Source organism: Trichomonas vaginalis, chromosome I, assembly GCF_026262505.1.
Source record: "Trichomonas vaginalis G3 chromosome I, whole genome shotgun sequence".
Lineage (NCBI taxonomy): Eukaryota > Parabasalia > Trichomonadida > Trichomonadidae > Trichomonas > Trichomonas vaginalis.
In genome coordinates this window covers 14782061-14807879 of record NC_067203.1, presented here as the reverse complement: position 1 = coordinate 14807879, position 25819 = coordinate 14782061, and the positions used below count along the sequence as shown (strand labels likewise).

Below are 25819 nucleotides of genomic sequence, written 5' to 3'. Positions count from 1 at the left end.
CCCGGGGTGTAAAGAAAAATTGAGCACTTTTTTTTAAATGGAAATTGAGCAAAGACTCCCTAGTAGCAGGAGGTCACAGAGCCAGCATGCAACGGCACGCCCTTCAAGTACAACAAAAGTTGTCAGATCGATGCAACCAGGATCTCTTTCTTCAAGAAGATTTATGACTCCAACAAAATCTTACAAATCTCCATACTCTGAGCCAATATATAATCTAGCTCTCTACCAGGGGAAAACTCTACCACCACCTAAAAATTCTCCAAGACTCGTTCCAACGAAGATTTTTGGACATGTTCCTACAGGAAAAATGCAAAGTCCAGTTGTGGTTTCAAACCCAGATGAAAAGGTAGAGACTGTAGAGTATAGAGTGCGTGAAAAACATTGGAAACAATACGATAAAGATTGCGAACTCAACATTTTTAGAAAAGTTGACAAACATTCACCGTACAGAGAGAGTTTGTCTAAAGCAAGAGCTCAAACAGTACTATCTACAAGAAGAATGCTTAAAGATAGAGACCATCAAGACGCAATGATTAGAAAACGAGAATGCGAAGAATACGAAAAAGAAATATGTAACTCAATAGAAGCTGATAATAGATATCCAAAATCCGATATAATCCATAACGTATATCACTATCTTAGAATTAACGTTACTGATTGATGTTACTCATTCTGCAAAAACACATTCATCCGAAATTTACATAGGACATATACTTTTATTCTTGAAAAATTAATTTTTATTTTCATAAGTTCAAGCCATTCCATCTACAGATAACATTGTTAATATTTAACTGTAATTTATCCTTACATTACTTTATTTTTATCCTTTCTTGATATTATTTTGATAAAGATTATTATTTTATGTATAATACTAATTTACATCTCAAAATTTATCTAACCATGGCCAATGTTTTTTATTGGAACAAAAAATATTTCATATCCATATCCTTTTTTCAAATCAATTTCATTTTAATCGAATAAACATATGATTTTTAAACAACAAGCAACTATATCTTTCATTTTAGAATGAACAAATTACTTTCTATATATTCCCCCATATATTTAACCATAATAAAATTTCAAATAAAAAAATTTAACTTATAGCTAACACATGTTTCAATCATTAACAACACATTCTTTTAGTTTATCAAAAATGAAAAGCAAATATATTTACTAACATGAAATATAACAAAAATAAAATAAAAAATTACAAGATTGTATCAGCAGGAATATCACTACCAGAAGCAGTTTGTTCTTTGTAAAGTCTCAAAGCGTTTTCAGCCTCAATAATTGCTTCCAGTTGTGTAGGAGTCAAATCGTATCTATTCTTCAATTTCTCAATAATTCCAGCGGCAATTTCACCGAGTTTTGCAATTTCCGCTTCACCGGCCGGTTTCAGATTCTTTCTCAAAACTTCTGTTGGTTCCCAAATACCGAAAATGACTCTTCCTTTCTCACCTCTCTTTCCCAACATTGCGCACCATTTGTAGCCTGTTCCATCGATATCCACAGGCAAATACATCTCGAAATAGTGCCCGAACTCAAATGTAGACCTCATGTTCCTCATAAAAGCGTCTCTGTACTCTTTCGCAACAATGTCGACATTCGCCCATGACAAAACTTTGGAATAATCTGACAGTGGCAGATTTTTATTATCCATCACTTCATCAATATCAATAAAGCTCCAAAGTTTGATGCCAGCGATTTCCATGTACGGTGTTATCTCTTCCAAGTAGTTCTTCATCTTATCAACGCTGTTCTTTATATCGTCAATCTGTGTCATGACGCAATACAATGAATTATCTTGAACAAACATTGATAATTTGTACCAAAAACTCTTGCCACCGACCATTGATAATAAAATTGTGCCCGTCCAATTCTTCTCGCCCCTAACTCGTAAACCCATGAGACCGTTTACGAAAAGTGGCCGACTTTCGCCTTGAATGAAATTGGCCATATTCGAAAAAGGTGTCATTTGGTCGACCCCCAAAACGTCCCAAATTGTAGGGAGTCCGTAGAGCGGGAAAATTGAATCGGATCCGATATCTACGCCCCAGAATGTTGAATTCACGCGGGCAGTTGTGAATGGGAAACTGCCTAAGGTGTCAATCATTATTTCGAAAGCACTTTCAAGGGAATGCATGAATCCTATCTCGCTATTCGCTGATACTGAATAGAAATGAACACGATTGTTGGCAGAAAGTACTCGAATACAAGCGGTTTCCGATACTTTTACATTTGGAATGTAAATTCTGTCCGGATGCTCTCTGTAATACTCTCTTTCAGTCGGAGCCATGATAAGATATCTGTCTAATGGCTCGATATCGTGTAAGAAAGTCAATATCGTCTTATTATAATCGTCAGTTACAGGAGCAGAAGGTTTAATTGAAGCTCCGAGGTTGCAGAACGTCTCTGCATCATCTGGATGAATAATTGATAACAAAGAAGTACCTAGCGGATAACCAAGTTGTGAAATTAAATTATCTGTATCATCCAAGTGAGGCCTTGGCTTCATTATCAATCTGTGAGCGCCAATCTTCTGCATAGCATCTGCTACTTCGTTGTATCTCTTTATTTCTTCCTTCTTTTCGTTCAAAAGCCAAGTTATATTTTCTGCCAAAATTCCAATGATTTGTTCGTTGTTTTTAGATGGAATTCTGTCTGCCAGGACTATGAATGTTTTGTCCTGATACTCGAAAATGAAGTTCTTTTGAGAACTGTCCATGAAAATATGCGCGGCTTTGATAACAGCCTCTCCGCAGTACTTTAAGTTGTTCGGCTTCGAGAGAATGATTTTTTGGAGGTCGGCGTTGTACTCGAAATACATTAATCGACCAGATGCTTCCATCAAATCAACTAATCTCTCGTATTTCGTCAATTTGTCTCTAGCAATCGTGATCTTTCGAACGAACAGTGCTGTAAGAAGGATAAGAGATAGCGTGGATTGGGCCATTGGCACTTGCGCCTTAGTTATTCCGATTAATACGACATCAGTTTCTCCGTAACGGACAAGAGTGGCGTAGCAGTCGGGTAATAAATCGTAGTCTATGTATTCGTCCTCTTTTCTGAGAGTTCCTTGAATTTTTGCGATTTGTTCTGGAGTTAAGTCTTTTAATGGAGGTTTTGAGTATTGGCATATTACCTGGCCATCGGCTTCGAGGACTAGAGATCGAAGAAGGCCCATGGAGATGCTGTAATTGTGCATTAATTGAATAAAATCTGTTGGCAAGAATTTATTGCCCATAATGATACGATTGCATTGAATAAGGGATGAAAATAGTAATGTCGATGAACATCCTTGGGAAAGGAATGGAAGTAGAACGTTTAGAGGTATTTCTAGTTTAATTCTTGAATTATTGCTTAATTCGATGGTCATAACCAAAGGTCTGTAATGTCTGTAGCTTAACATCTCGTAGCTGATGCTTGTCGCTGTAAGATTTTCTGATGAAAATTCTACTTTCAAATTTAGATCATCAATATCGGAGATTCTCTCTGTCCAAAAGAATGTAATGTAGTTGCCGTCTTTCAATGCATAGGAAATGGACTTGTGGAATTTAGATCGAGGATAATCTCTTTCTACGCTTACTGTTTGGACTTGGGACACGCCGGATATGTGTACAGCAGTAAGAGAATCATGCTGACACTTCAGCTCTTCTTTAGAAAGGTTTTTGACGCTTTCGTGAATTGGACGAATGTTTTTATCGAAAATATTGAAATATGGATTGATTTTGATATGTATTATATTGATATATGCAAATAGGATGATGCCTCCTAAGATAAATACGAAATGAGGCAAGTGGCTCCTTTGTTTACAAATTGCTTTTGTATCTTGGCAATTTTTTGTAGAAACAATGTACTTTTGAACGAAGATTTCATTTAAGAAGTCCAAACCGTAGAAATTCTTTGACGTTGTAAGATTTATTGAAGGAATAATTGTATATCTTGTTCGCTTGGAAGAAATTTGTGTAGAAATACCTTGCGAGTTTAAATATTGGAATAAAATAACTGCATATTCATAATTTGGAGATATTGTTACCACTGAAGAAGTATATTTTTCATCCATAATTACTTCGAAATCGTTGATTTTCTCTGAATAGAAGCAGCAAATATTGTCTTTTGGATCAATATTCAGCTGATCAACGACTGTATACGAGAAAATGTAACTTAAAAAATAGAAAATAAGCATAAATTAAATTTTGTAAAGTTATTAATTTTTAGCGGTTTTGACAGGAGTGCCCAAAATCTTTTATAGAGATTTAAAATTTAAACATGATTTAGTTGACATAGTAGTTGATATCATCTTTTCAATTTTTTTTCCCTAGAATCTCGGGATCTACTTTGGAAGCAATATCTAGAACTCACAAGAATGCATCTGCCATCTACACCTTTATGATTTTAATATACTCTCTTCAAATTCTAAAAAGACATATATTTGCTTGATATGAATAATAGATCTCTCTCTCTTCTTTAATTCAATTAAAAACATATAATATTCATATTTGAACTCATATAGGTTTCAGTATTTGTCTAAATTAAGCTTAGATAAAGCTTTTAATTGTATGATTTTGCGGAAATTTGTTCAAAATTTTAAAGATCGAATTAGAGGGCTAAGTGTTTATTAATCATTCAGACAAGAGAATAGAAATGAAAGATAATATTTGAAAATATTGAATTAAAAGGTGAAAGCTAGTAGTACATGGTTCTTGTATAATATTCTTGTTAACCTTAACCCACAAACTTACAACATTTACGCCAGTTCCGTTAGATGGTATCGTAACTTTATTATCTTCCCATAACTGTTTGGTGTAACCAATAGCAAAGTAAAAGTTATCATATCCTTGGCACCCGTCAATAAGAGCGTCAGCAAGACTTAAGCAAAGACCGCCCCAAACACAATGTTCATGCTTTCGATCCGCAAGAACTTTTACGTATTGATAGCCTGTTACGTTGTAAGGTTTGTAATCGCTTTTAACTATTTTGGGCTCGTTTAATGGATTGTTTTTCTGCTTCCAAACGTTGAAAAGTCGTAACTCTGGATACACAATCGAAAATTGGAAAAGACCATCGGTGTTACGATACTTGTTGTCGATTTCTGTGAGAATTGAGTATTTGTATTTCTCGTTACTCCACCTCGCTTCGTTTTTCTGTTTAAAATACCCACCAAGTTGAATGTCTTGATAAAATACTTTAAGGTAGAGTTCATTATCAATAAACCCATATTCATATCTTCCCTTCTTGAATGTAGTGAAGTCTATTCAGCACGAATTTTTGTTCTTACTTTTTTAAAAAAAAATTGACAAAAATTTTGAATGAGCTTTGAAAAAATCAACTTTAGAAAAAATCAATAAACTTTGAAGGTCTTTTTTACTTGTGTATAAAATAGATTCCCCTTTGAAATGAACTTGGAGCTAACATAGAAGCAAAATCTACTCTTTAATACTGCAAATAATGGTCATCTTGAAATTGAATTCTCTTGCGAATACAAATGGAATTCTTTGTTGTGAGATATAATGGTTGCAATCTAATATTTAAACAATAAGTATATGTATTTAGAAAAATAACAAAAGATATAAATTAAATAGATGAATCAACCTTTGCCAATAGTCTAGAAAGATCAAATGGTTTGACTTTTAATTTCTCTGCAATTTCTTTCTGCAAATTAGTTGGCAAATCAATATAAGATAGCAATAAATTAGAATCATTCACACATTTCAAAGGAGTATAATAAGATCTGAATTGTTCAATAAATCTTCCAACAGGACTCTTAATTAACTTCTTCATTTCATCTTCCAACAATCTAAACAATCTTGCATCTGTATCAGTCTTTAGAGGGATGAACAATCCGATTTCTCCATCAACAGTTCCATAAACAATTGATGTATTTTCAAAGTCACCCTGTGAGAGACATAAACCTGTAATTGGCGAACCAATGTGATACATATTTGATAATTCAACTTTGTTCTTTGCTCCTGGGAATTTTTCGTTTTCAAATGCGTGGCCAACATCAGAAGGATCGATTTCTGCGTCATCATTAATATCAGGAGGCAATCTCAATATGCAAAACGATCCAAACTTGTCCCCGCAACAAACAGTGCTTCTATCCAAGCCAATTGCTGATAAAGGATGTCTTGGAACCATGTCATCTGCGAAAATTGACAAAATATCTTCTTCTTTGTCGAATTTCACGAAATGGAATGATTCCATTGCATCTCCAGCAATAATTCTTGTTCCAAATGCTTTTAAGTAATTTATACAATGTGGGAAAGCTTTGGAACAACATTTCTTGAGGAGTTTTGTTCTGCCAACCTTCAAAACCATCAATGTTTCTTGAACTCCAAGTATAACGTATTCTCCAAATGGAGCAATCGCTTGAGGGATATCATCGAAGTCAGTAGATTGAACAACTTTAGGAATTCCACTTCCGATATCAAGAAGCAAAACTTGGCCGCCATCGCATCTCTTTGGGAAAAATGACAAATTCTTTGCTACGCAAACAGCAACTAAATTGTAATTTTCCAAGTAACAAGCTGCGGAAACTAACAAATTATCATCTAATTGGAGTGGTTCAGATGATATTAATTCATCATAATTCACAAGTTTCGCTTGTGATTTCCATTTTCCTTTAATTAAATCAGACATCAAAACACAAACAAATTTTGTGTTCGGAATATGAACAATTTGTCTTGGAGTCATGTCCAAATCCAATGTTTGTGTATCAATCAAAATGTTCTTATCAGGTGTGTAAAACAAAACCATGTTGTTTGTTGTCAAACCGATAAAACTGTCGTCAATAAAGAAAGGTGCTTTATATTGGCAGCAAGAAACAAAAGGACTACTTGATAACTGTACTAAACTTAATCCTTTCGTATACCATGGTGATGCACAATTTATCAAAATACTGTTTTGGTTTTTCACTTCACATCTTGAAAACGTAACAGGTGCATTACCAAGGAATTTAAGTGTTGCGTTATCAAGGCTTCCATTTGAATCATCCAGGTTAGTTCTTGTCAACAAACCTTCGTTATGTCCTATATGCAAAATATTTCCAATTCCTGGAACAAAAAGAAACATCATAGAAATAACCGTTTTGTCTAAAATTTGTCTGGAACTAACCGACCACATTTCTGTCGTTTTTGAAATGTTTACAATGTAAACAATTGACAAACCGTCATTAACCGCACTAACCGCTAACCACTCAACATATCTGACACCTGTTTGCGGTTGTGGCAAAGCGATAGAAGTTATTTGGCCGGCTATTTCCATAACCTTATTTGAAGATACTTCCTTTGGTAGGCTTGTTTCATCTGTCTCGAAAAGGACAATCTGGTTGTCATCATAAACGATAGCAATTTGAGAGGGATTTGCGGTTACACATATAATTTTTGATGATTCATCTCTTTTCCAGTCGTGTTTCTCTTTATCATTGATGATTCGCATTCCTTCCGTCGTGATCTGAGCAAGGGAACTCGTGTTGTTGAATGCAGGAAGGAAAAATACATCTATCGTCTTTTTATCGGTTACAAAAAGTGACTCTTTTGAATCTTTTAATTCTCTTGTTTCCTCAAAGAACTCGAATATTCTTGTTGTTGATTCATTTGACACGAAAATGAATGTATCATATTCATTGAGTGGATCTTTCTTAACAGCTTTAACAAATGTGCATCCGCCACCGATTTCTATTGGCTTCAAAACTTTTGTTGGCATTCCTTTTCTTGTTATTTTTAGTGATGATTTATTGAATGATCCATGGATAGAAATGATGTCTCCAAGTTGGCTGCCTCTAAATGAAGGAGCAGTGATCAGTTTCGTCAGTCTGTTCTTGATCTCGTGACCTTCGAAATACTCAATTTTTGTGTTTTCTGTATTTGGAGAAAATGTTTTTTCAACAAAACCTTCTTCGACGTCTTCACAACTTTCTGTGATGTAATAGAAGGAGTTGGAGTATTCTTCTCCGAAGACACAAAGAGTACCTTGGTTCGTAATGGTCAAAGAAGTCGCAATTTGGACAGTATCGAAGTATTGGATCTGAATTTTACATTGTTTCTGGATTTTTGTGAATAAAAGATCACCAAATTGGTTTTGTAAGAGAATAAGCCAGCCATTGCTACTGCAAAAGACTGCTGATGTAATAATTATAGAGTTTTCTTCGTTTTCTCGTTGAGGTAAATCACATTCGTCTTTTAGTTGTCCGTTGTTGTCGAAATACTGCAAGTGGCCGGTGGAACAGACTAAAACACCACCTGGATAGTCAAATAAAGGTCCTGGAACTGAAACTAAAAGAGATGAAGTTGGAGGTAAAGGAATTTCATCATCTTTCTTGCCACAGCGGACTAAGAAGTTGATGTTTGTATCTAATTGATAGAATGTAAGGTATTTCGGTTCTGTTTTAGGGTTAAATGTTCTTTCTGGTTCATCTTGTGGTTGTTTGAAGTGAACTTCGATACAAGCGAATTTAGGAACTTCATAGCCGACATCTAAGGCAACAGTGCTGTAAACAAACGTTTTATTACGTGAATTTTCAAGTGGTGCTGAAACTGTAGGCAAATTTTCGTTGTTCTTTGTAACTGTCCATGCTAATTTGAACTTTTCAATAGCAGATGCAAGTATAGCACGGCCGCAAGGCGATACTGCTAAGTAATAACCTGGTTCCATTCTTCTTAAACCAGTTCTTCCATATGGTAATGATACAATTGCATTGAACTTGCATCCATGTAAATCGAATATAACAATATTAGCCGCATCTGACATAACAACCAAATAATCTTTTTCTGATTTAGGGAGAGAAAGTGTTGCAAGATTGTAAATATGAGAATACATTGGTTCATTAACGATTTGCTTCATAATATCTTGCTCCATTTGTATTTGGGCGTAAATTGAAATATAAGTTCCTAAACTAACAGCAATTTCGTCATAATCAGGGTTAGATGTACCAGTAAATTTACCAACGGTGCAACATTTGACATGTTGTGGAGGTTGAATAACTGAATGGTACAATCTAATCATTTGTTTTCTAAAAAAATAAAAATTGGACATCCAAAAACAAAACAAAATAATAAAAACATTTTAAAATTAAGCAAAGCAATGCTTATAAGGTTAAAATGCAAAAAAAAATTATTTTATAAAGAAAAATTTTTGTATTTGTATAATAAAGCAAATTTTAGTCTGCGCTATAAGAGGATTTACTGCTGTGTCTCGTTCTTCTTGGAGATCTTCAGCTTGCCGAGGAACTTGGAGCGTTCTTCCTTTGTCTGGAAGCGGCCGTGTCCGAACTTGGAAGCTGTATCGATCCACTTGAGGTTGATCTCTTCTGTAGCGATACGGCGTGTGTTGATGTTGATTGTCTTGCGGAGTGTGATGGCGCGCTTGACTGTGCCGACAACGGAGCCCTTGATCATGAGGAAGTCATCCTTGACAAGGCCGTAGTGGGGGAAGCCACCCATTGGGTTGATTGACTTCTTTGTAAGATCGAAGGATGTAGAACCACCCTCGTTGATCTTGCCCTCAACTTCGGCAGCACCGATTCTGTAGATGCGCTTGTTCATCTCTGTACGGTGGTGGCAACCGCGCTGGCCGTAACGAGCGACTGACCAAAGAACACGAGCTGGGTTCCATGGGCCGATGCAAGCAACTTTCCTGCGGCCACGGTGGGTCTTCTTCTGAAGACGCTTTGTGCCGTAACGGTGGATAACACCTTCCCAACCGAAACCTTTGCCAACACCGATTGTGTCGATCTGTTCGCCCTCTGTGAAGACATCGGCGACCTTGATCTCCTTTTCGAGGATGGACTTGGCGTAGTTAAGCTTAGCAGCAACATCGCCACCGTTGATCTGGATTTCGATCATGTGAGCCTTCTTCTGGCCAAGGTGGTTGCCCTTGAGGACCTTCTTGGCGCCTTGCTCGTTGGCATCAACACCGCGTGTTGTTGTCTTGGCGGACTGTGTGTGAGCGATGACACGGATGACTGTAGCCTCCTTCTGGAGTTCTTCGAGTTGCTTCTCGCGCTTCTCAGCAGCCTTGCCGTTGGAGAGGCAGGAGAAAGCCTTGCGAGCCTTGGACTGGTACCAGTTCTTGTAGTAGTTACGCTTGACTTCTTCGTTGACGTAGGAAGCCCAGACTGTTGTGACTGGCTTGAGGCCCTCAACTGTTGGCTTGTAGCCGATGATACCAACAACGAACATTGGTGGTGTCTCGAGGATTGTGACTGGCTCGCAAGCCTCTTTCTTGTGAAGGCGGGAGTTTGGACGGACAACATCACGGAGAACGTGTGTCATACCAGCCTTGTAGCCGATGAAAGCGCAAAGATGTGGCTTCTGGGAAGCATCATCCTTTGGCCATGAGCGTACGCGGCCACGGACGGCATGGGAACGGCCACGTGGGAGGAAACCGAGGGAACCACGGCGTGGTGCATTGAACTTACGATGAGACATTGCAAGAAAAGGTCGAGTCACTTTTTTTCAAAAACACAAACTGAACCATTTTTCTTGTTTCTAATTGATTTAAAACATATTTTATGTGATTTTAAATAATCGCTTAGACAAATCGATATTCATAATAAAATTGATTCATGAAAGATTAATTTTTAGAACTAGAAGCTGATTCTTCACAAGCTGAACTGATTTTATCCATCATCACCAGATATATATCATCTAGAAAGGATAGAGAGATTGGGACAAAGTTGCAATTCGGCACTTTTTGTAAAAAAAATGGGGTCATACTCATAATGAATAGAGACTTATAGCCAAGTCTTGATATCATGCAGGGAGAATATACATAGATAAGCAATTATATTTTATAGTAGTAGTATTCAGAAATTCTTACAATTTACAATACAATTTTCAAAAATGGATAAAGACTTATAGCCAAGTCTTGATATCATGCAGGGAGAATATACATAGATAAGCAATTATATTTTATAGTAGTAGTATTCAGAAATTCTTACAATTTACAATACAATTTTCAAAAATGGATAAAGACTAATAGCCAAGTCTTGATATCATGCAGGGAGAATATACATAGATAAGCAATTATATTTTATAGTAGTAGTATTCAGAAATTCTTACAATTTACAATACAATTTTCAAAAATGGATAAAGACTAATAGCCAAGTCTTGATATCATGCAGGGAGAATATACATAGATAAGCAATTATATTTTATAGTAGTAGTATTCAGAAATTCTTACAATTTACAATACAATTTTCAAAAATGGATAAAGACTAATAGCCAAGTCTTGATATCATGCAGGGAGAATATACATAGATAAGCAATTATATTTTATAGTAGTAGTATTCAGAAATTCTTACAATTTACAATACAATTTTCAAAAATGGATAAAGACTAATAGCCAAGTCTTGATATCATGCAGGGAGAATATACATAGATAAGCAATTATATTTTATAGTAGTAGTATTCAGAAATTCTTACAATTTACAATACAATTTTCAAAAATGGATAAAGACTAATAGCCAAGTCTTGATATCATGCAGGGAGAATATACATAGATAAGCAATTATATTTTATAGTAGTAGTATTCAGAAATTCTTACAATTTACAATACAATTTTCAAAAATGGATAAAGACTTATAGCCAAGTCTTGATATCATGCACGGAGACTCTCTACAAATACAAAAATTGATTATCATAAGGAAATACAAATTTATCAATTTTCATGTGAAAATTACATAAATTTGTTCTCCAATAAATAGCAATAATACTTTGAATATTATATTAAGTAATATAGCTTCAGGTAAATAAGCTTACACTTCAAAAATATACTGTTTATTCATTAATTTTAAAAAAAGTCCAAATTATCTAATCTTGCTTACTCTTCCTTTAAACTTCTTTGTGCCAAATTTAATATTGCCTTCAAAGATGGAATAAGGACATTAGGTTCAATCCTTCGGCTTTCGACAATTTCCAAAATGTGTTGAATTAATTTCAAACATTCATCGTGTTTTGAAGCTCTTTGCTCAACAATCTGATTACCTGCCCTTGTAAGAATTCTTACTGCTCTTTCTTCATTCAAAACATTAGCGACTTGAACCTTAATAATCGCATTTGGAATCACAACAGTGATGAGAGTTATGGCGATGTCATCAATGCGCTCATTTTTCTTACACAAGAAAAATGTTTGCTTTAATTGATGAAAGTGTGATTCCGCAATGTTATTCGTAGAATCACCTTCTCCACGATATAACATCATCCAATGTTCTTTGGTTCTTCTCCATTGTTTATCGAAATACTTCAAAGCGCGCGGTTCTTCTTCTTCTAACATTGTTGTCAAGAACTCATATGTTTCATCAGACTCTTCAGCCAGCTTTTCTGCATTCGTTGCATCTGCACGTAATGTCAAAAAGTCCATTGCTAAATAGAAGTTCTCAAAATTCTGTGGATTGTCAAAATAGCTTCCAACTTTTGCACATGCGCGTAAAACATGCACAGCGCACCAACTGAGCTGCGCAAGAGGAAATCCGTCCTCAATTGCGCGAGCAATGTTTAGCGCACAGTCAGCGCTCCAATGCTGTGGATCCAGGTGCGCAAACTCACAGAATTTCACCAAACATTCTTGAATTTTTTCAGATGTCTGAGGGTTCACTAAAAAATAGCAAAAGGGGAAAATTGTGTTTTGACTTGTTTTCATTGTTACTGCAAACAATTGGATCTTTCCTTTAATTAAAGAATGAGTGGAATCGACGTGGAGAGGGTTATCAATGCTATGCACCAATTCTTTTGCAGCAAAAGGTGCATATATGATTGTAAACTCGGAAAAATCTTCATTGTAATCAAATTGAACGAGATCATCTGGGCACTCTTCCTGTAAATTATTCAAAAATGCTTCCAAAGAAGTGTAAGGATCGTTTGATAATCTTTGTGCAAAGTTAGTATGACTAAGTCGTGTACTGAGGCACTGCGCGCCTCCGTACACCACTTAGCGGTTTTGACACTTTACAAAAACGTTAACGTATATTTTACAACACAAACGACAACACTAACTTAACCTTAAATATTTACAAAGCCACTAACGACTTCACTAATGTTTTCACAAACAACTTCACTAATGTTTTCACAAACGACTTCACTAATGTTTTCACAAACGACTTCACTAATGTAAAAATAAACGTTCTCACTTACAAAAGTATTGCAACTCCTCCCATTGCTGTGCTTCACATAACAGCTCATAATCTTCTGACTCACTTTCTTCTTCATATATGTCAAAGTCACTGTCAAAATGAATGTTAGTAAGTTTTGACAAAGCTAATGAAACACGTTTACCGTTTGTATCTATTGCTTGTATAAACTTTCCATTCTTCATTCCTTCATAAATAGTCATGTGATTTTATCCCAAGCATATGGGGATTCTAAATTTTTGTCCCTATCGTTATCCCAATTGAATTTTTTTGGAATTTAAAATTTTTTTTTCTCCATGTAAACTTAAATTTTAATTTTTACCACTAAAATGCAATATTTCAACAAATTAATGAGTAATAATATTTTAATTTATAATAAATATTATAAATCTCCTCAATTTAATGTAATTATTGTATTAATTTTTGTTGAAAATATAAAATCTTCAAGTAAATGATGTGAATTTAATATTTTTAGAATGTTGTTTAATTGTACTATATTATGCATGTAAAATTTTGTTACAATACATTTTATATGGGATCCCCATTGCCCAATTGAGAGAAAATTGAGAGGTGGGATTGGGCTAGCCCAATTCAAAATATCCCAGGTGGAAATAAAAAAATTAACAATTCAACATAAAAAAGCATCTTAAATAATAATGATAAAAAGAAATTTTGTATGAATTTCAATCAAATTTGTTTTTATTCAACTTAAGAAATCACTTCATTAATGAAAGAAGTCGGGTTCACAACATATCCCGATCTTGAAACGAAACAACATGTTTTTTTGATGCCCTAAACGGGGGGTCGCCAGCAAAAAAAAAGATGTCAAAATTTATCCCAAAAATTTAAAAAAAATCGAAGAAAGTGCATCCCAGGGATTATAAAATTTAAGTTTTCACATCTCTATTCATAAACGCTCAAACTAACTTTACCCTTTCTCCCTCGTATCTGATAGAATGTATTTTCACGAGGAACGAAGAACAAATTCTTGAACTCATGACCGTTGTAGTTTGTTATCTCAATAGTTTTCGTCATTTACATCCAAATAAAAATTTTCAGTAAAATAAAAAATAAACTTAAAATTAATGATATCACCACTCCCACACGTATGAAAACATCCATTTAAATTTAGGTGAAGTGGTGAGATCTCACCTCTTTTTTCACCTGTTTTTCACCCTGTTGAATTCATTGCTTTATAACTCTCTTCCTTTCTCCAACTCTTCTAGCTTCTTCCTAAGTTCAGCAATATTGTCCTCATGAAGTTTAATCTTTCTCAAAATTCCTTCTTTATCTAATGGTTGCTTTATCTTTCTAAACTGAACTCTACCATCCTTCATAGTATGAATGTAAAAACCTTCTGGAATAGTTCCTGATTTAATGTATTCTACCAAAAACTTTTGTTTCATTGCTTCAGTGACTTTATTTGTCATTTCAATCAAATAAAAATTTTAATATTAAATAAAAATAACGTTATTTTTTTTCAGTAAGGAAACGCAGGAGTTTTACGATTTATTTGTGGTGTAGGTTCTGGTTTAAATGTTGGAGTCGGTTTAGGAGTTGACTTTTGAACAGGAGTTTGTACTTCCATAGGTTCAGGAGTCATTGAAGGTTTTGCTTGTGAAGGCGTTGGTTTTGGCGAAGGTGTTGGAGTTTGTTTAACTTCAGCTACTTCAGTATTATTTACAACATTTGCTTTATTTCTTTTCAACATCATAACTGCTCCTGCTGTAGCTAGCAAACCTAGTGGGAGACCATATTTTATATAAGGACTTGACCAAATGCTATTTTTGACAGGAGCTGGTGGAACACCTAACCTTGGTGAGACTGCTCTTTGCCATTGTGCAGCTCGTAAGAAATATTCAATAGGTGCTCCATAATCGTTTGGTAAAGTTTGTTTCATAGATGGTGAAGGTTCACGAGAGCTTGATGAAGAACTCATTTATAAGCTTTAAAAATAAACGTTCATCCTTTATTCCTCACTGTCGTCCGTAGCTAAGTTATAGTCATCTAATCTTATTATGGGGATTCCATTAGCACGCACCTGAATGGCAAAGCAACAATCCCTCATAAATCCAATAAGTGGCTTTGGTACATTTTCATTTGCTAGTTCAATAGGTCCTTTAACAGCCAATTTGTATGTTATTGGAGCAGTAGATGTTTGACCTTGCTGGAAGCAAAAGTCCACTTCTGTTGGAAAACCACATAAGAAATGTGTGTTGTCATAGCTATCCCATTTATGTTCCACACTACCATCATCCACCAATGACCTCATAACATCTTCATTAAATCCTATCATATCATTGTTTGTATTGCAAGCGTTCGCAACCATTTCATAAAATACAGGTCCATATGATTTTTCAGGTTCTGCAGGCATATTTCCATAAGCTCCCATGGAAAGCTGAAGATATTTAAACTTAGGGTTCTCAAAATTAACATAATAGTTGTCTTTCTTTCTAAATAGTGCCCAAATACTTTTAACATTAATAGGCGTATAAGCTGCTGTAAATGTTGCACTTGAACTATCTGTATTCTTTGAGAATGAACCGTCCATAGGAATCCAATCCATAACTTTAACAGGAAAACATAAAGCCTCGTTTGTATAATGTTCTACAAGTTCTGTATAAATGTTAGGGTCTAAAGAGAATGACTTTGGATGAATGAAACATTCATTAAAATCCATCTTTGTTCGAAATAGTTGCTGGGTTACAGTTGTAATAGTAACTGTTCCACTAGCTTCTACTGCCTTCGTTATCATAGTGAATGGTTCATTCCATGGAACAAATTTATTTGTCGGTGGATTTGAATCTGAAGCAAATGCAACTTTAAGAGTTGGATTGAAAGCAATGATATCATTTACAGATATAGATGTGCATTGTAAGGCGTCGCTACTGAACTTTACTTTAAGCTGAATGTTTCCTGCAAAAGCTGGAATAAATCGAATAGCTTCTAATGGAAGGAATCTTCTAACAGGAATTCTTAAACGAAGCTTAAAATCAAATGATTTTCCTGCTGTAATTGGACCACTAACAATTTGTCCTGTTCTGCATGTTCCCGAATGACTCCATACATCTTCATGTCGAGTCTTTGAGAAAACATCTACTTTCTTTATTTGTTCGGTAGTTTGTGAGTTTGAAGTTATATATGCTTCTTCTCTTGCGTTGTCTTGAGAATATACGATACGACCATTTGCAAGGATTTGATATCCAGCAACTGCATAGAAAGCGTCATCGAAACCAATCCAAAATCCTGGTGGGTTTGTTTTATTGGAACCTGAACCAATTTCTTTATCTACAATAAATTGACCTTCCATTTTATACGTAATGAATGTATTGTAAAGGTCCAACATATTTTCACCAGGAGGTGAGAGATTGAATGTTACCCATGTGTTATCTTTAGCAGTTCCAGGTTGTGATGGAATCTTTGCGTCAGAATATTTTCTATTAGTGTCACCAATTTGAACTGCATTGTCTATGATATCGAAATATGAGCGAATCTGATGAATATGCTCTGCTGGAGTAAATTCGTTTAACTGTTCGTTCTGCATGTATTACTTCGGATAAAAATATCTATTTACTTCATTATTCTCACTCTTCTTCTTGGCATTCGTGGTGGAAGTTGTTTCTTGACATTTTCAATGAACTGTACATTCTCTCTTTATCTCAACTTCTTTCACTGGTGGGTCAGGGTTCTTTGACTCGGTTTGTTTTTCAATGAAATTCACGAACTTTGCAATAAGCTCTTGGTTCGTTATTGAAAGTACATCTGGCTTCTTTTCTTCTGGTTTCTATTGACTTTTCAGTTTGAATAGAAGGCTTAAATGGGCTTCGTGGACTTCACCCTTGCCATACACCTTAATGTTGTCGCTCTCTGCATTCGCTAATGGAACCTTTCTTTTTCTTACGTATATTTTACCATCTTTACTCTGACTTACGTAATAGAAAGGATGTTGTATTCCTCTTGCGTCATTTAATATAATAGACTCTCGCTCTGATTTTGACAAGCTCATTTTACATCGGTTAAAGTTTTAATTTTGTTTTTTATCTGCAGTCAAATGACTCAGACAAGCCCTACGGACAAGACCCAAGGGGTCATAGATGTTGAAGCATTGAAGAAAGAAATTCGTGAGCAAATTTTATCCGAACTGAAGGAACAAAAACAGAAAAAAGCCAGAGAGACCAAAGAGAAAACTTAGTGAAAAACAACATTAGCTGCTGGAAGACAGAAGAACCCACGTTTGCTGGCGAAAAAAGCTAGAGAAGAAGCCGAAGCAAAAGCTAAAGAAGCTGAAGCAAAGAAAGAGTAAATGGTTTATTTTTATCCGAATTAAATGTATAGACAAATACCTTTATCTGTTGCGTTCAGTAGTGAAAACCCTGACGTCAAAATAAAGGGGAACAGAGTAACGTTTAAGTTTCCAACAGACTGGATTGTGAACATAAATGAAGAGAAGTACATTGGCATAACATCTATGTATAAACACGTGCTTTCAGAAAGGTTGACTTTATACTTCAAGTCGAGATAGAAAATGACGAACAGTCTTTAAGTGCCCAAAACATTCACATATACAAATACTTTAAAGATGATACAACATTGTTGCAATGTATGATTTCATTTAATGAAATGTTCGAGAAAAAGTTTAACATTGAAGTACAAACTTTACAGCCTTTGCGTGAGTTTCTTGCACAACTGAAAGAAGAAGGTAGTCAGCCACAACTTATAGACTTTCATTATGAATTTAATGAAAATGAAGATGGAACTCATGACTGTCAGTTTGTTATATATTCACCATTCAATGAAGTAGCTAAAAAAAGAAAATCCATTACGTATAAGATTTCAAATCTCTGAACCAAATGATGATTTCAAGAATGTTTTCAATTATGATGCAATGCTTCCGAGGAAAAATGAATTTTCAAAGATTGTAACACCTGGCATTTGGGATAGAAAGCAAGCTATATTATATTCAAACTTAAGTAAGGGAGTTGAAAATGAGTTCATTGGTCATACAAGAACTTCACCACTTCCTAACCCTAAATACTATAAATTAACTGGCTTCAATCGTGAGTTTTGGATAGACATGTTCTCCACTCATGACCATAACTGTCCAGTGTTCTTACCTCCAGACCATAAGGACTGTCTCTACATTGAAGCACAACTCTTAAACTCTACCATCGCAGTATTGTAAAATCTACGCTAGTTTTATTTTTTCTGAAAATTTTTATTTGAGTGAAAGGCATGGAAGGTGAAGGACATTGGCAAACACTCGAACATGACAATGACTATGAAATCTTTTCAGAGTACCCTTATCCAATTAGACGTATAAGCAATAAAAGAGTTGTTAGTGAGTTTGACCAAGGAGATGGTTATATTTGTGTAAATTTAAACAAACACAAGCTGATGAAACATAGAATAGTTGCAGAAACTTTCATTCCGAACCCTGAAGGACTTCGTGAAGTAGACCATATAAACAGAGACAGAGGAGACTTTCATATCTCGAACTTAAGATGGACGACAAAAAGAGAAAACATGAGAAATATTTCTGGTTCAAATGGCTATTGGTTTGACATTGTTGACTCTCTTCCTGAAGACGCTGTTGAAATTATACAATACTCATATCACACGTTAGAGAAACTACTATGTCCCAAGTGAAGATGCCTTTTACTATTTCATGGGAATCAATACAGACGAATGAATGTCTTAAGACAGTATAGCAAAGATTATATAAACATTACAGATGTAGAAGGAAGAAGAACAAAGCTGTCTATTGCAAAGTTTAAGAGAGACAATGGTTATACATAAATGACAAAAATATATGACCTCATTATTTTTATCACGAATGACCTCATTCATGACCTCATTGCTGACAAAAATAAATGACCTCAGAACTTCAACTTACGAATAAAGCTTGTTTTAGTCGTTATTGAGAAGTTAAACTTTTCAGCAAAGCAAGGACTAGAAGACTTACACAAGTCGAATCCAATCTCTTGACCATCATGAAGTGCTTTGTAAAGTTTCATTAAACTGAACTCAGAGTCTTTGTCATATGTTCCAACAGGTATGTGAATGTTCTTATCTTCATTGTAATAGCATTGTATAGCTTCAGGAAACATTTCATTTGCTGTTAAAGCAAGGACGTCTTGTTTGACACCTTTGCAACGTGCATGGAATGCAACTTCATTTAAATCGTTAGTGAGTAAGTCTATGTAAGTCTTCTTTCCACAAAATATTGACTTGTATGCTAAACTTTGTTTTCCAGGTGTTATTTCTGCGAAGTCAGAATGGAACTGACCTAATGTTTTACCAATAAGTTCTCTACCGTATCTCTTCTTAAACTCTGCTGCAAGCTTTGGTATGTCTTCATTGAAAATATGCATGCTATCACAGTCCTGGTAGAAGATTTGAAGTCCCATATCTTCTGCAGTACAGAATACTTCACACATTATTCTCTTCGACATAGATAGAATATTAACACCAAGTGGACAGAAGTTAAAGTGTCTGCAAATGCTTTTCGTTAGCTTGAAAATAGTTTTATCTGAACCATCCAAACCTTCGAACTTCACTATATGGTTGTAGTTTCTGATGGCATATCTTATAGCATCTTTGTCATTTACTATGGTTATTTTTGACTCAATAGGAGATAGAATAGTTTTGCCATAAATACTGTTCAGAATGAGCTTTATATTTTCTTGCAAAGGATTTCCTTCTTTCTTATACTTTAACCTTAACTCAAACAACTTCTTTACTTCATCTCTTATTCTAATATCTCTGTTTCCATCGTAATAGTATCCTTGCAACACTTCACATTTGACACCTTGATATTTTATGAGGTCTTGTAATGTTATATGGTCAACATACATTAAACAGCAAGTGTTTGAACTTCTGGGAACGTTAAGTTCTGGATTTAGTTCAGGGTCACAAACTATTAAAGGAAAGTGTCTATGTATTCCAATCTCTGTTATCTTAATGAGAACAAAGAAGCCAGACATAAACTTTTCACCAATGGGTTCCTTTTGGTCGTCATCGAATAAATGTCTCATGAGATACTCTGTGCTTAGCATCTCATCCTTCATAACCTTTGGAATTCCTTCTAAAGTATAAAGTCTTGCTATAGCTGATGGATATAATGAAACAGCGTCGAAATCAGCAATGAGTTTCTTTTCGCTCTTTTGTTTCATGTTATCTGACAGCATACATCTTCCACCTTGAATACAGCGTGAAATAAATTCTCTTGGTTTATTTGAGAGGTCATATAAATTTCCATTCGGGAAGTACACTCTGTTCTCAAATAATTTGTTAGCAATTGAACAAATACTAACGTAGTCATAAACGTTTAAATCAAATTCTTTCAATATGTCATTGCGGAACTTAACAAAACCTTCTCTTAAAATTCTTACATCTTGTTTGCAATAAAATGTGCTATACTTTTCTAAGTCGAAGTGGTTTCTCATCTATTCTGCAACCTTTGATGGAATCTATGTTTTTCATGAATGTATCAATATCTTTTACAAACTTACATGCTTCAGAAATGACACCAGTTCTGTTGTCATTTGCTAACAAAGTACTGCTGTAGTAGTTGTATGGAAATACTTCTTTCGGTCCTGTTTGTAAGTTAAACATAGCAGGAAATAGTTTAAGCTTCTTATTTATAACACTGTAAGAGTCTTTTATAATAATTGCCCTTCCTTTATATAAGCCAGTTATTTGCATTGTTCGTGAACCTTTAATGATGGGAGTTCCTTTCACTTCTGTCATGTGTCTTAAGATGAAGTTTATATCATAACTGAGGTTATGGAAATATATTAAACTCTTGTCAGGAAGTCGTTCCAAAAATTCTGTTGCACAGTTCTGACCCCAAATGCTTTCACTCACTGAACCATCTTCACTGTCGTAACATATGTTAAAAGCTTTATGAAAGCCATCGGTACTGCACTCAAAGTCAGCAAAGAAAACGTGCTCAGGAATGAACTTGCACTTATTTTTATTTACTTCTTTTGACTCTGCTTTCTTCTTCAGTTGTACACAATACTTTGGAGCATATGTCAAATCTTTAAATGGTGCAAGGTTCTGTTTATATAAGTCAGTCGTATATGTGAAAAGTTCTCCATAAGAAATAGGTTCGAAATATTTGCACTCCCACAATGTTTTCATAACATCCCATAACGGTGTTGTTCTATCATAACGAACTACATATTTATCTTCTCTCTTTGTATAAATCTTCATTTGTTTCTCAATGTTCATTCCACCACAAGCTTTGAGAATTTCTATATAGTTGCGAATGAAATATGTTGTCATTGGTAATCTTTCGTTTAGCATGTAGTGGTCTTCAACAAGAAGTAAGTCAATAGTTCTAACAGTTTCACATTCTTTTGGTATGTATCTCTTTATTTCATTATGTCTTGAGTCATTGAAATAACCAATGGTAACATTAAATGCTATACCTGTTGCGTCAGAAATTTCTTGTACTTTACTTTGAGGAAAGTCTCTAACACGAATGACTTCTCTCATGTGGTCAATAGTTTCTTCATCTACTCCAGCCTGAATGCAAGCATAAACGAAACAATTGTCTTCTGTCATAAGTGCTGCAGTTCTTTTGTTCAATTCATTGAAAATTTGGTAGCGCTCAAGATTTATAGGTAATGTGCAAAGATACTTCCAGAACTGACCGCTTCTCTTCTTATAAAACTTCTTTTCACCAAGGATTTCATTCCAGAAGTCATCTATATCTTGTTTATCTCCTGTTTGTTTAAGTCTGTTCAATAATCTTTTCTGTCTTTCTGTCAGTGTGCTTTCATCTCTATATGGTCTCTTTTTTGGTTTGCCTTTCTTTACATCTGACATCGTTAAGCCTTCATATTCTGTTAAATCATACATCTTTATTTCGGTAAGATTCTTTATGTTTGTCAAGAAGAAGTCATAGTGCATTTCAACAATACCTGCAGCATTTGCTTCTATCTCTGATATAAAGTTCTCCTTCAAGAGCTGATGTAGTAATGTTCCAATATTATTGAGGTTTAACGTAGAACATTCATACTTTCCACCAAGTTTATAACATACCATCCATCTCTGTTGTGAGTTTATTTTAATTTTCTCTAAGAGTCTCATGAAAACCTTACCGAAATGTTTGTGTAAGTAGTCTCTGTTTGGTTCATCTAAAGCTTCGATGTTAAAGTCAATGAGTCTATTGCCTGACTTCACATTTCTCTTCCTATTCTCTTCATCTTTCTTTAACCATCTCTCACCTTCTTTTGGTTTGTCGTCAATGGAACGAATGACATCGTTAGCTTTGCGAACTTGTTCTATAGCGCTCTTAAACATCTCTCTTCTCTGTTGTTTCAGTGTGTCGTCTCTTCTTCTTGTTTCACCAACGTTTGCATTTGTTATGTCAAACATCTCTTGACGAACATCATGCGAAAGAGCTTTACGAGTATGACCAACGTTTGCATTTGTTATGTCAAACATTTCTCTTCTTACTTCATGAGGTACTGAACGTCTATGATATAAGTCAATAGCAATGTCATTTAAAGGAAATGCTATTGCATGGACTTCGTCCTCGCCGCGTTGCGGCTTTATGAACTCATGAATTCTATCATAACTTATTGCACCATTATAGTCATTGAGGATGTCAGCGAGTGCTTTTTTGTTTGTTGCGTAATGTTTTGCTACTTCTATGTTAGCTTCTGTAAGAAGTTGTTTTATTTCCGAGTGTTCTAACTTAGACAACTTCCGATACATCTTTAGTAGGAAATAAAAAAATATTTTTTGAAAAAATTAGATTAGATTTTTTTAAGTTATTTTTCAAAATAATTTAATATTTTTATTTTAATGAAACACATGCAAGATTGCAAGTTCTTTTCATACAATGCTCTCGCTACTGCCATCAAGAATGAGTTCAATAATGCTTCAAATGTTAATGTTATCTTTAACAAGAAGTTTGTGAAAGAATCTAAGTTTGGTCAGTATGTCAGACCATTAGCTATCGTCATTGACCGCAAACGTTATACTTCACAAGAGTTAGCAGTAGTTTTGAAACAAAAGAGTTTCTTCGTGAATGTCAAAGATACTCATTATACTGTCATAAAGAACTCTAACATTGACTTCTTCAGTATTGCTTTAAATCTTTCCGAACAGAAAGAATATAAGAAGGGTGAAACAAATGTGAAATATTATCCTTCATCTCTGAAGACAATAACGAACAAAGATGTTATACAGAAATTCTTACCAAAGGTTGAAGAAGCTTCTATTGACATTGACGAAGGAAGTGAAATGGTTGAAGAAATTGACCCTGACGTCATTTAAGCAAAAATATATTTTTGTTTATTCTTCATATCGATATTTTACAACAATTCCCCAATGTATAAACTTTTCATACGCTTTTTCATAAGCTTTATATACCTTCAGAAATTTTGCATAATCTTTAGAAGCATTTAGATATTGTTTAAATGCTTTGTATGTCTTCAAAAATTTTGCATAATCTTTTACATGTTGTTCGTTCTCTTCTTCTGTCATGAGTTCCGAATATTCTAAATTCATGTTCTTTCATATGAGATAAAATTTTATAAAAAAATAAAATTAGCTTAGATTTTTTTATTCTTCCTCTTTGAAGTTGTCGAAATATTCTGTTATCTTTTCCTTCAGTAGCGGTAAGTCTTCTTTGAAGGTAAGTATTGTACAACCTTTCATATCATAGTGTGTTTGAGGAAGAGTATTTTTGACAATTTCCTTTATTTGCTCATTCGGTGTCATTGAAATCGGTAAGTTTTCACGATAGAACCAGTTTCTGTCAGATTTGTAAATCTTAGCAAGGTCGTAAAAGCTTTTGTTGTTTCTTCTGACTAAATGCAACATAACCATATCTCTATCTTCTTCTTTCTCCAACTCTTCAGCGTAAATCATATACTTATAACTCTTTTCCTTTCCTTTTGGTACCGAACGTGGTATTCTTTTCTGAATGCTTTTGTCTTTGGATTCAATGACTTCATCTTTTGCTTGAAGTTTCTTTTCCAGCTCTTCACGTTCTTGTCTGTGAATTTCGTCAAGAAGTTTACAAACATACCAAGCATAACGAGCTGAAGCCCATTGTGCCACATTATTTACAAGAAGTCTATGTACATAATATCCTCTCAAACCGTTTGGCAATTTTTCACGATTTTCATAGAGTTTTGGCGACTGGGGTTTTTTACCTACTCGCTGTTCTTCACTGTTTTCAGAAAAAAGTATGTCTCGCTGTGCTTCATTTAATAGTTCAATAGTGCTTTGGTTCCTAAACCAGTCTTTAGGAAGCTTAGTATCTGGAGCATAACATGCTGTCAAAATTCTTTGCATTTGGTACATGTCATCTTTGACTGAACGAATGAGGCGAAGCTGTTTGTTATACTGTATGTATTCGTATTCTTCATTTATGGCTTCATGAACGATAGCAGTTGTTGTGTTCTCTGATGTTGACATTACTGTCTTTACATACAAAATAAAAAAATAAATAAAAATAAAACTAACTTTATTTTTTCTATCTTAAGGAAATTCATGAAAATTCAAGAGGGTAGAAATGAGGTTAGATCTAACCATCTACCCGACATTCTCGTCAAATACAAAAAAATGACACTTTTTCATTAGATAACTGTTATTTTTTGACGAAGTGAACATTAACACTTCGTCAAAAAAATCCCTGAAATCATATCTTACATACAAAAAAATGAAGAATAACTTTCACTTTTTCATTATATAACTGTTATTTTTTGACGAAGTGAACATTAACACTTCGTCAAAAAAATCCCTGAAATCATATCTTACATACAAAAAATGACACTTTTTCATTATATAACTGTTATTTTTTGACGAAGTGAACATTAACACTTCGTCAAAAAAATCCCTGAAATCATATCTTACATACAAAAAAATGAAGAATAAATAAAATAAAACTAACTTTATTTTCTGACTTTCACAAAAGACCAAAAATAAACGCTTTACATGTATTTTTCAGCAACTTCATCAAATAATTTTATAGCTTTATCTATCTCATCTACTTCAAACGTTTCTTTACCTTTTATGGGAGCACCATACATTTTCTCAAACTTTTCGAGTAGTTCTGTTTCTGCGGCTCTCATATCATTAACGAACACAACCTTGACTCTATTGACTGTAGAGTCATATCTTTGAGTTATATTATATGTCCTTCCTATCTTATATCTTTTTGTGTTGAAGTCCTTCGGTTTCTGAACGATGTAAAGTAAGCCTTCACTGCAACGTTCGTATCGAATGAACCATATGTTATGAAGTTATATCCAACAACTGGGTCTAACCATAACAAAACTATTGGTATAAGACTTTTGTCTATAAGATATGCTCTTGTTCCATGAAATGCTACTGATATCATAAGCTCAGGATTTCTTGTCAAAATTTTCTGAGTTGAAGCATTTCTAACCCAGTCGTTTGGTTTCTTTCCAAATGGAGATATAATGTCTGACAAAGAATATTTGTTGTATTTCTTTGAGTATCTTACGTTTAAATCACCGATTCTAACCACTTTGGTGTCATTGTCAATCTTTCTAACTGTTTCAAACTCAATGTTTGACATTACTGTCTTTACATACAAAATAAAAAAATAAATAAAAATAAAATTAGCGTTATTTTTTCTATCTTAAGGAAATTCATGAATTTCATACGGAATCTCTTCTCTCGGTTTTCCGAGGGAAGCAAGCA

General features: G+C 34.5%; 11 protein-coding genes and 2 pseudogenes across 13 annotated transcripts, besides 2 other annotated features; 3 read left to right on the top strand and 10 right to left on the bottom strand.

Annotated features, from left to right (window-relative positions):
- Positions 1-37: 37 nt before the first annotated feature.
- Positions 38-1010, top strand: TVAGG3_0987800 (uncharacterized protein; the record flags this gene model as incomplete). Its single annotated transcript, XM_001582474.1, has 1 exon — positions 38-661. The coding sequence occupies one exon, from the start codon at positions 38-40 to the stop codon at positions 659-661; it is 624 nt and encodes a 207-aa protein (XP_001582524.1).
- A 132-nt stretch (positions 1011-1142) lies between these two features.
- Positions 1143-4186, bottom strand: TVAGG3_0987790 (phosphorelay sensor kinase protein; the record flags this gene model as incomplete). Its single annotated transcript, XM_001582475.1, has 1 exon — positions 1208-4186. The coding sequence occupies one exon, from the start codon at positions 4184-4186 to the stop codon at positions 1208-1210; it is 2979 nt and encodes a 992-aa protein (XP_001582525.1).
- Positions 4187-5517: 1331 nt separating this feature from the next.
- On the bottom strand, positions 5518-9003 carry TVAGG3_0987780 (DNA repair/RNA processing CPSF family; the record flags this gene model as incomplete). The annotated part of the gene is made up of 1 exon (XM_001582476.1): positions 5575-9003. One exon carries the CDS (start codon positions 9001-9003, stop codon positions 5575-5577), a length of 3429 nt encoding a protein of 1142 aa, XP_001582526.1.
- Positions 9004-9129: 126 nt separating this feature from the next.
- On the bottom strand, positions 9130-10429 carry TVAGG3_0987770 (60S ribosomal protein L3-related family; the record flags this gene model as incomplete). The annotated part of the gene is made up of 1 exon (XM_001582477.2): positions 9180-10427. One exon carries the CDS (start codon positions 10425-10427, stop codon positions 9180-9182), a length of 1248 nt encoding a protein of 415 aa, XP_001582527.1.
- Positions 10430-10660: 231 nt separating this feature from the next.
- Positions 10661-12875: a mobile genetic element.
- Positions 11821-12639, bottom strand: TVAGG3_0987760 (MULE transposase domain-containing protein; the record flags this gene model as incomplete). Its single annotated transcript, XM_001582478.1, has 1 exon — positions 11821-12639. One exon carries the CDS (start codon positions 12637-12639, stop codon positions 11821-11823), a length of 819 nt encoding a protein of 272 aa, XP_001582528.1.
- A 224-nt stretch (positions 12876-13099) lies between the features above and the next one.
- Positions 13100-25819: part of a mobile genetic element that runs on past the window's edge.
- Positions 14607-15065, bottom strand: TVAGG3_0987740 (repellent protein 1 family; the record flags this gene model as incomplete). The annotated part of the gene is made up of 1 exon (XM_051254071.1): positions 14607-15065. The coding sequence occupies one exon, from the start codon at positions 15063-15065 to the stop codon at positions 14607-14609; it is 459 nt and encodes a 152-aa protein (XP_051079645.1).
- On the bottom strand, positions 15096-16670 carry TVAGG3_0987730 (uncharacterized protein; the record flags this gene model as incomplete). The annotated part of the gene is made up of 1 exon (XM_051254070.1): positions 15096-16670. The coding sequence occupies one exon, from the start codon at positions 16668-16670 to the stop codon at positions 15096-15098; it is 1575 nt and encodes a 524-aa protein (XP_051079644.1).
- Positions 17454-18305, top strand: TVAGG3_0987720 (annotated as a pseudogene). Its single transcript has one exon. A coding segment is annotated over exon 1 (852 nt).
- On the bottom strand, positions 19003-19578 carry TVAGG3_0987710 (organellar and viral DNA polymerase type B; the record flags this gene model as incomplete). Its single annotated transcript, XM_001582484.1, has 1 exon — positions 19003-19578. One exon carries the CDS (start codon positions 19576-19578, stop codon positions 19003-19005), a length of 576 nt encoding a protein of 191 aa, XP_001582534.1.
- Positions 20842-22225, bottom strand: TVAGG3_0987700 (organellar and viral DNA polymerase type B; the record flags this gene model as incomplete). The annotated part of the gene is made up of 1 exon (XM_051254069.1): positions 20842-22225. A coding segment is annotated over one exon (1384 nt), but the record flags the coding sequence as incomplete, so codon positions are not given.
- TVAGG3_0987690 (uncharacterized protein) lies at positions 22946-23389 on the top strand (the record flags this gene model as incomplete). Its single annotated transcript, XM_051254068.1, has 1 exon — positions 22946-23389. A coding segment is annotated over one exon (444 nt), but the record flags the coding sequence as incomplete, so codon positions are not given.
- Positions 23837-24568, bottom strand: TVAGG3_0987680 (KilA, N-terminal/APSES-type HTH, DNA-binding family; the record flags this gene model as incomplete). Its single annotated transcript, XM_051254067.1, has 1 exon — positions 23837-24568. A coding segment is annotated over one exon (732 nt), but the record flags the coding sequence as incomplete, so codon positions are not given.
- TVAGG3_0987670 lies at positions 25084-25694 on the bottom strand (annotated as a pseudogene). The gene has a single exon. A coding segment is annotated over exon 1 (611 nt).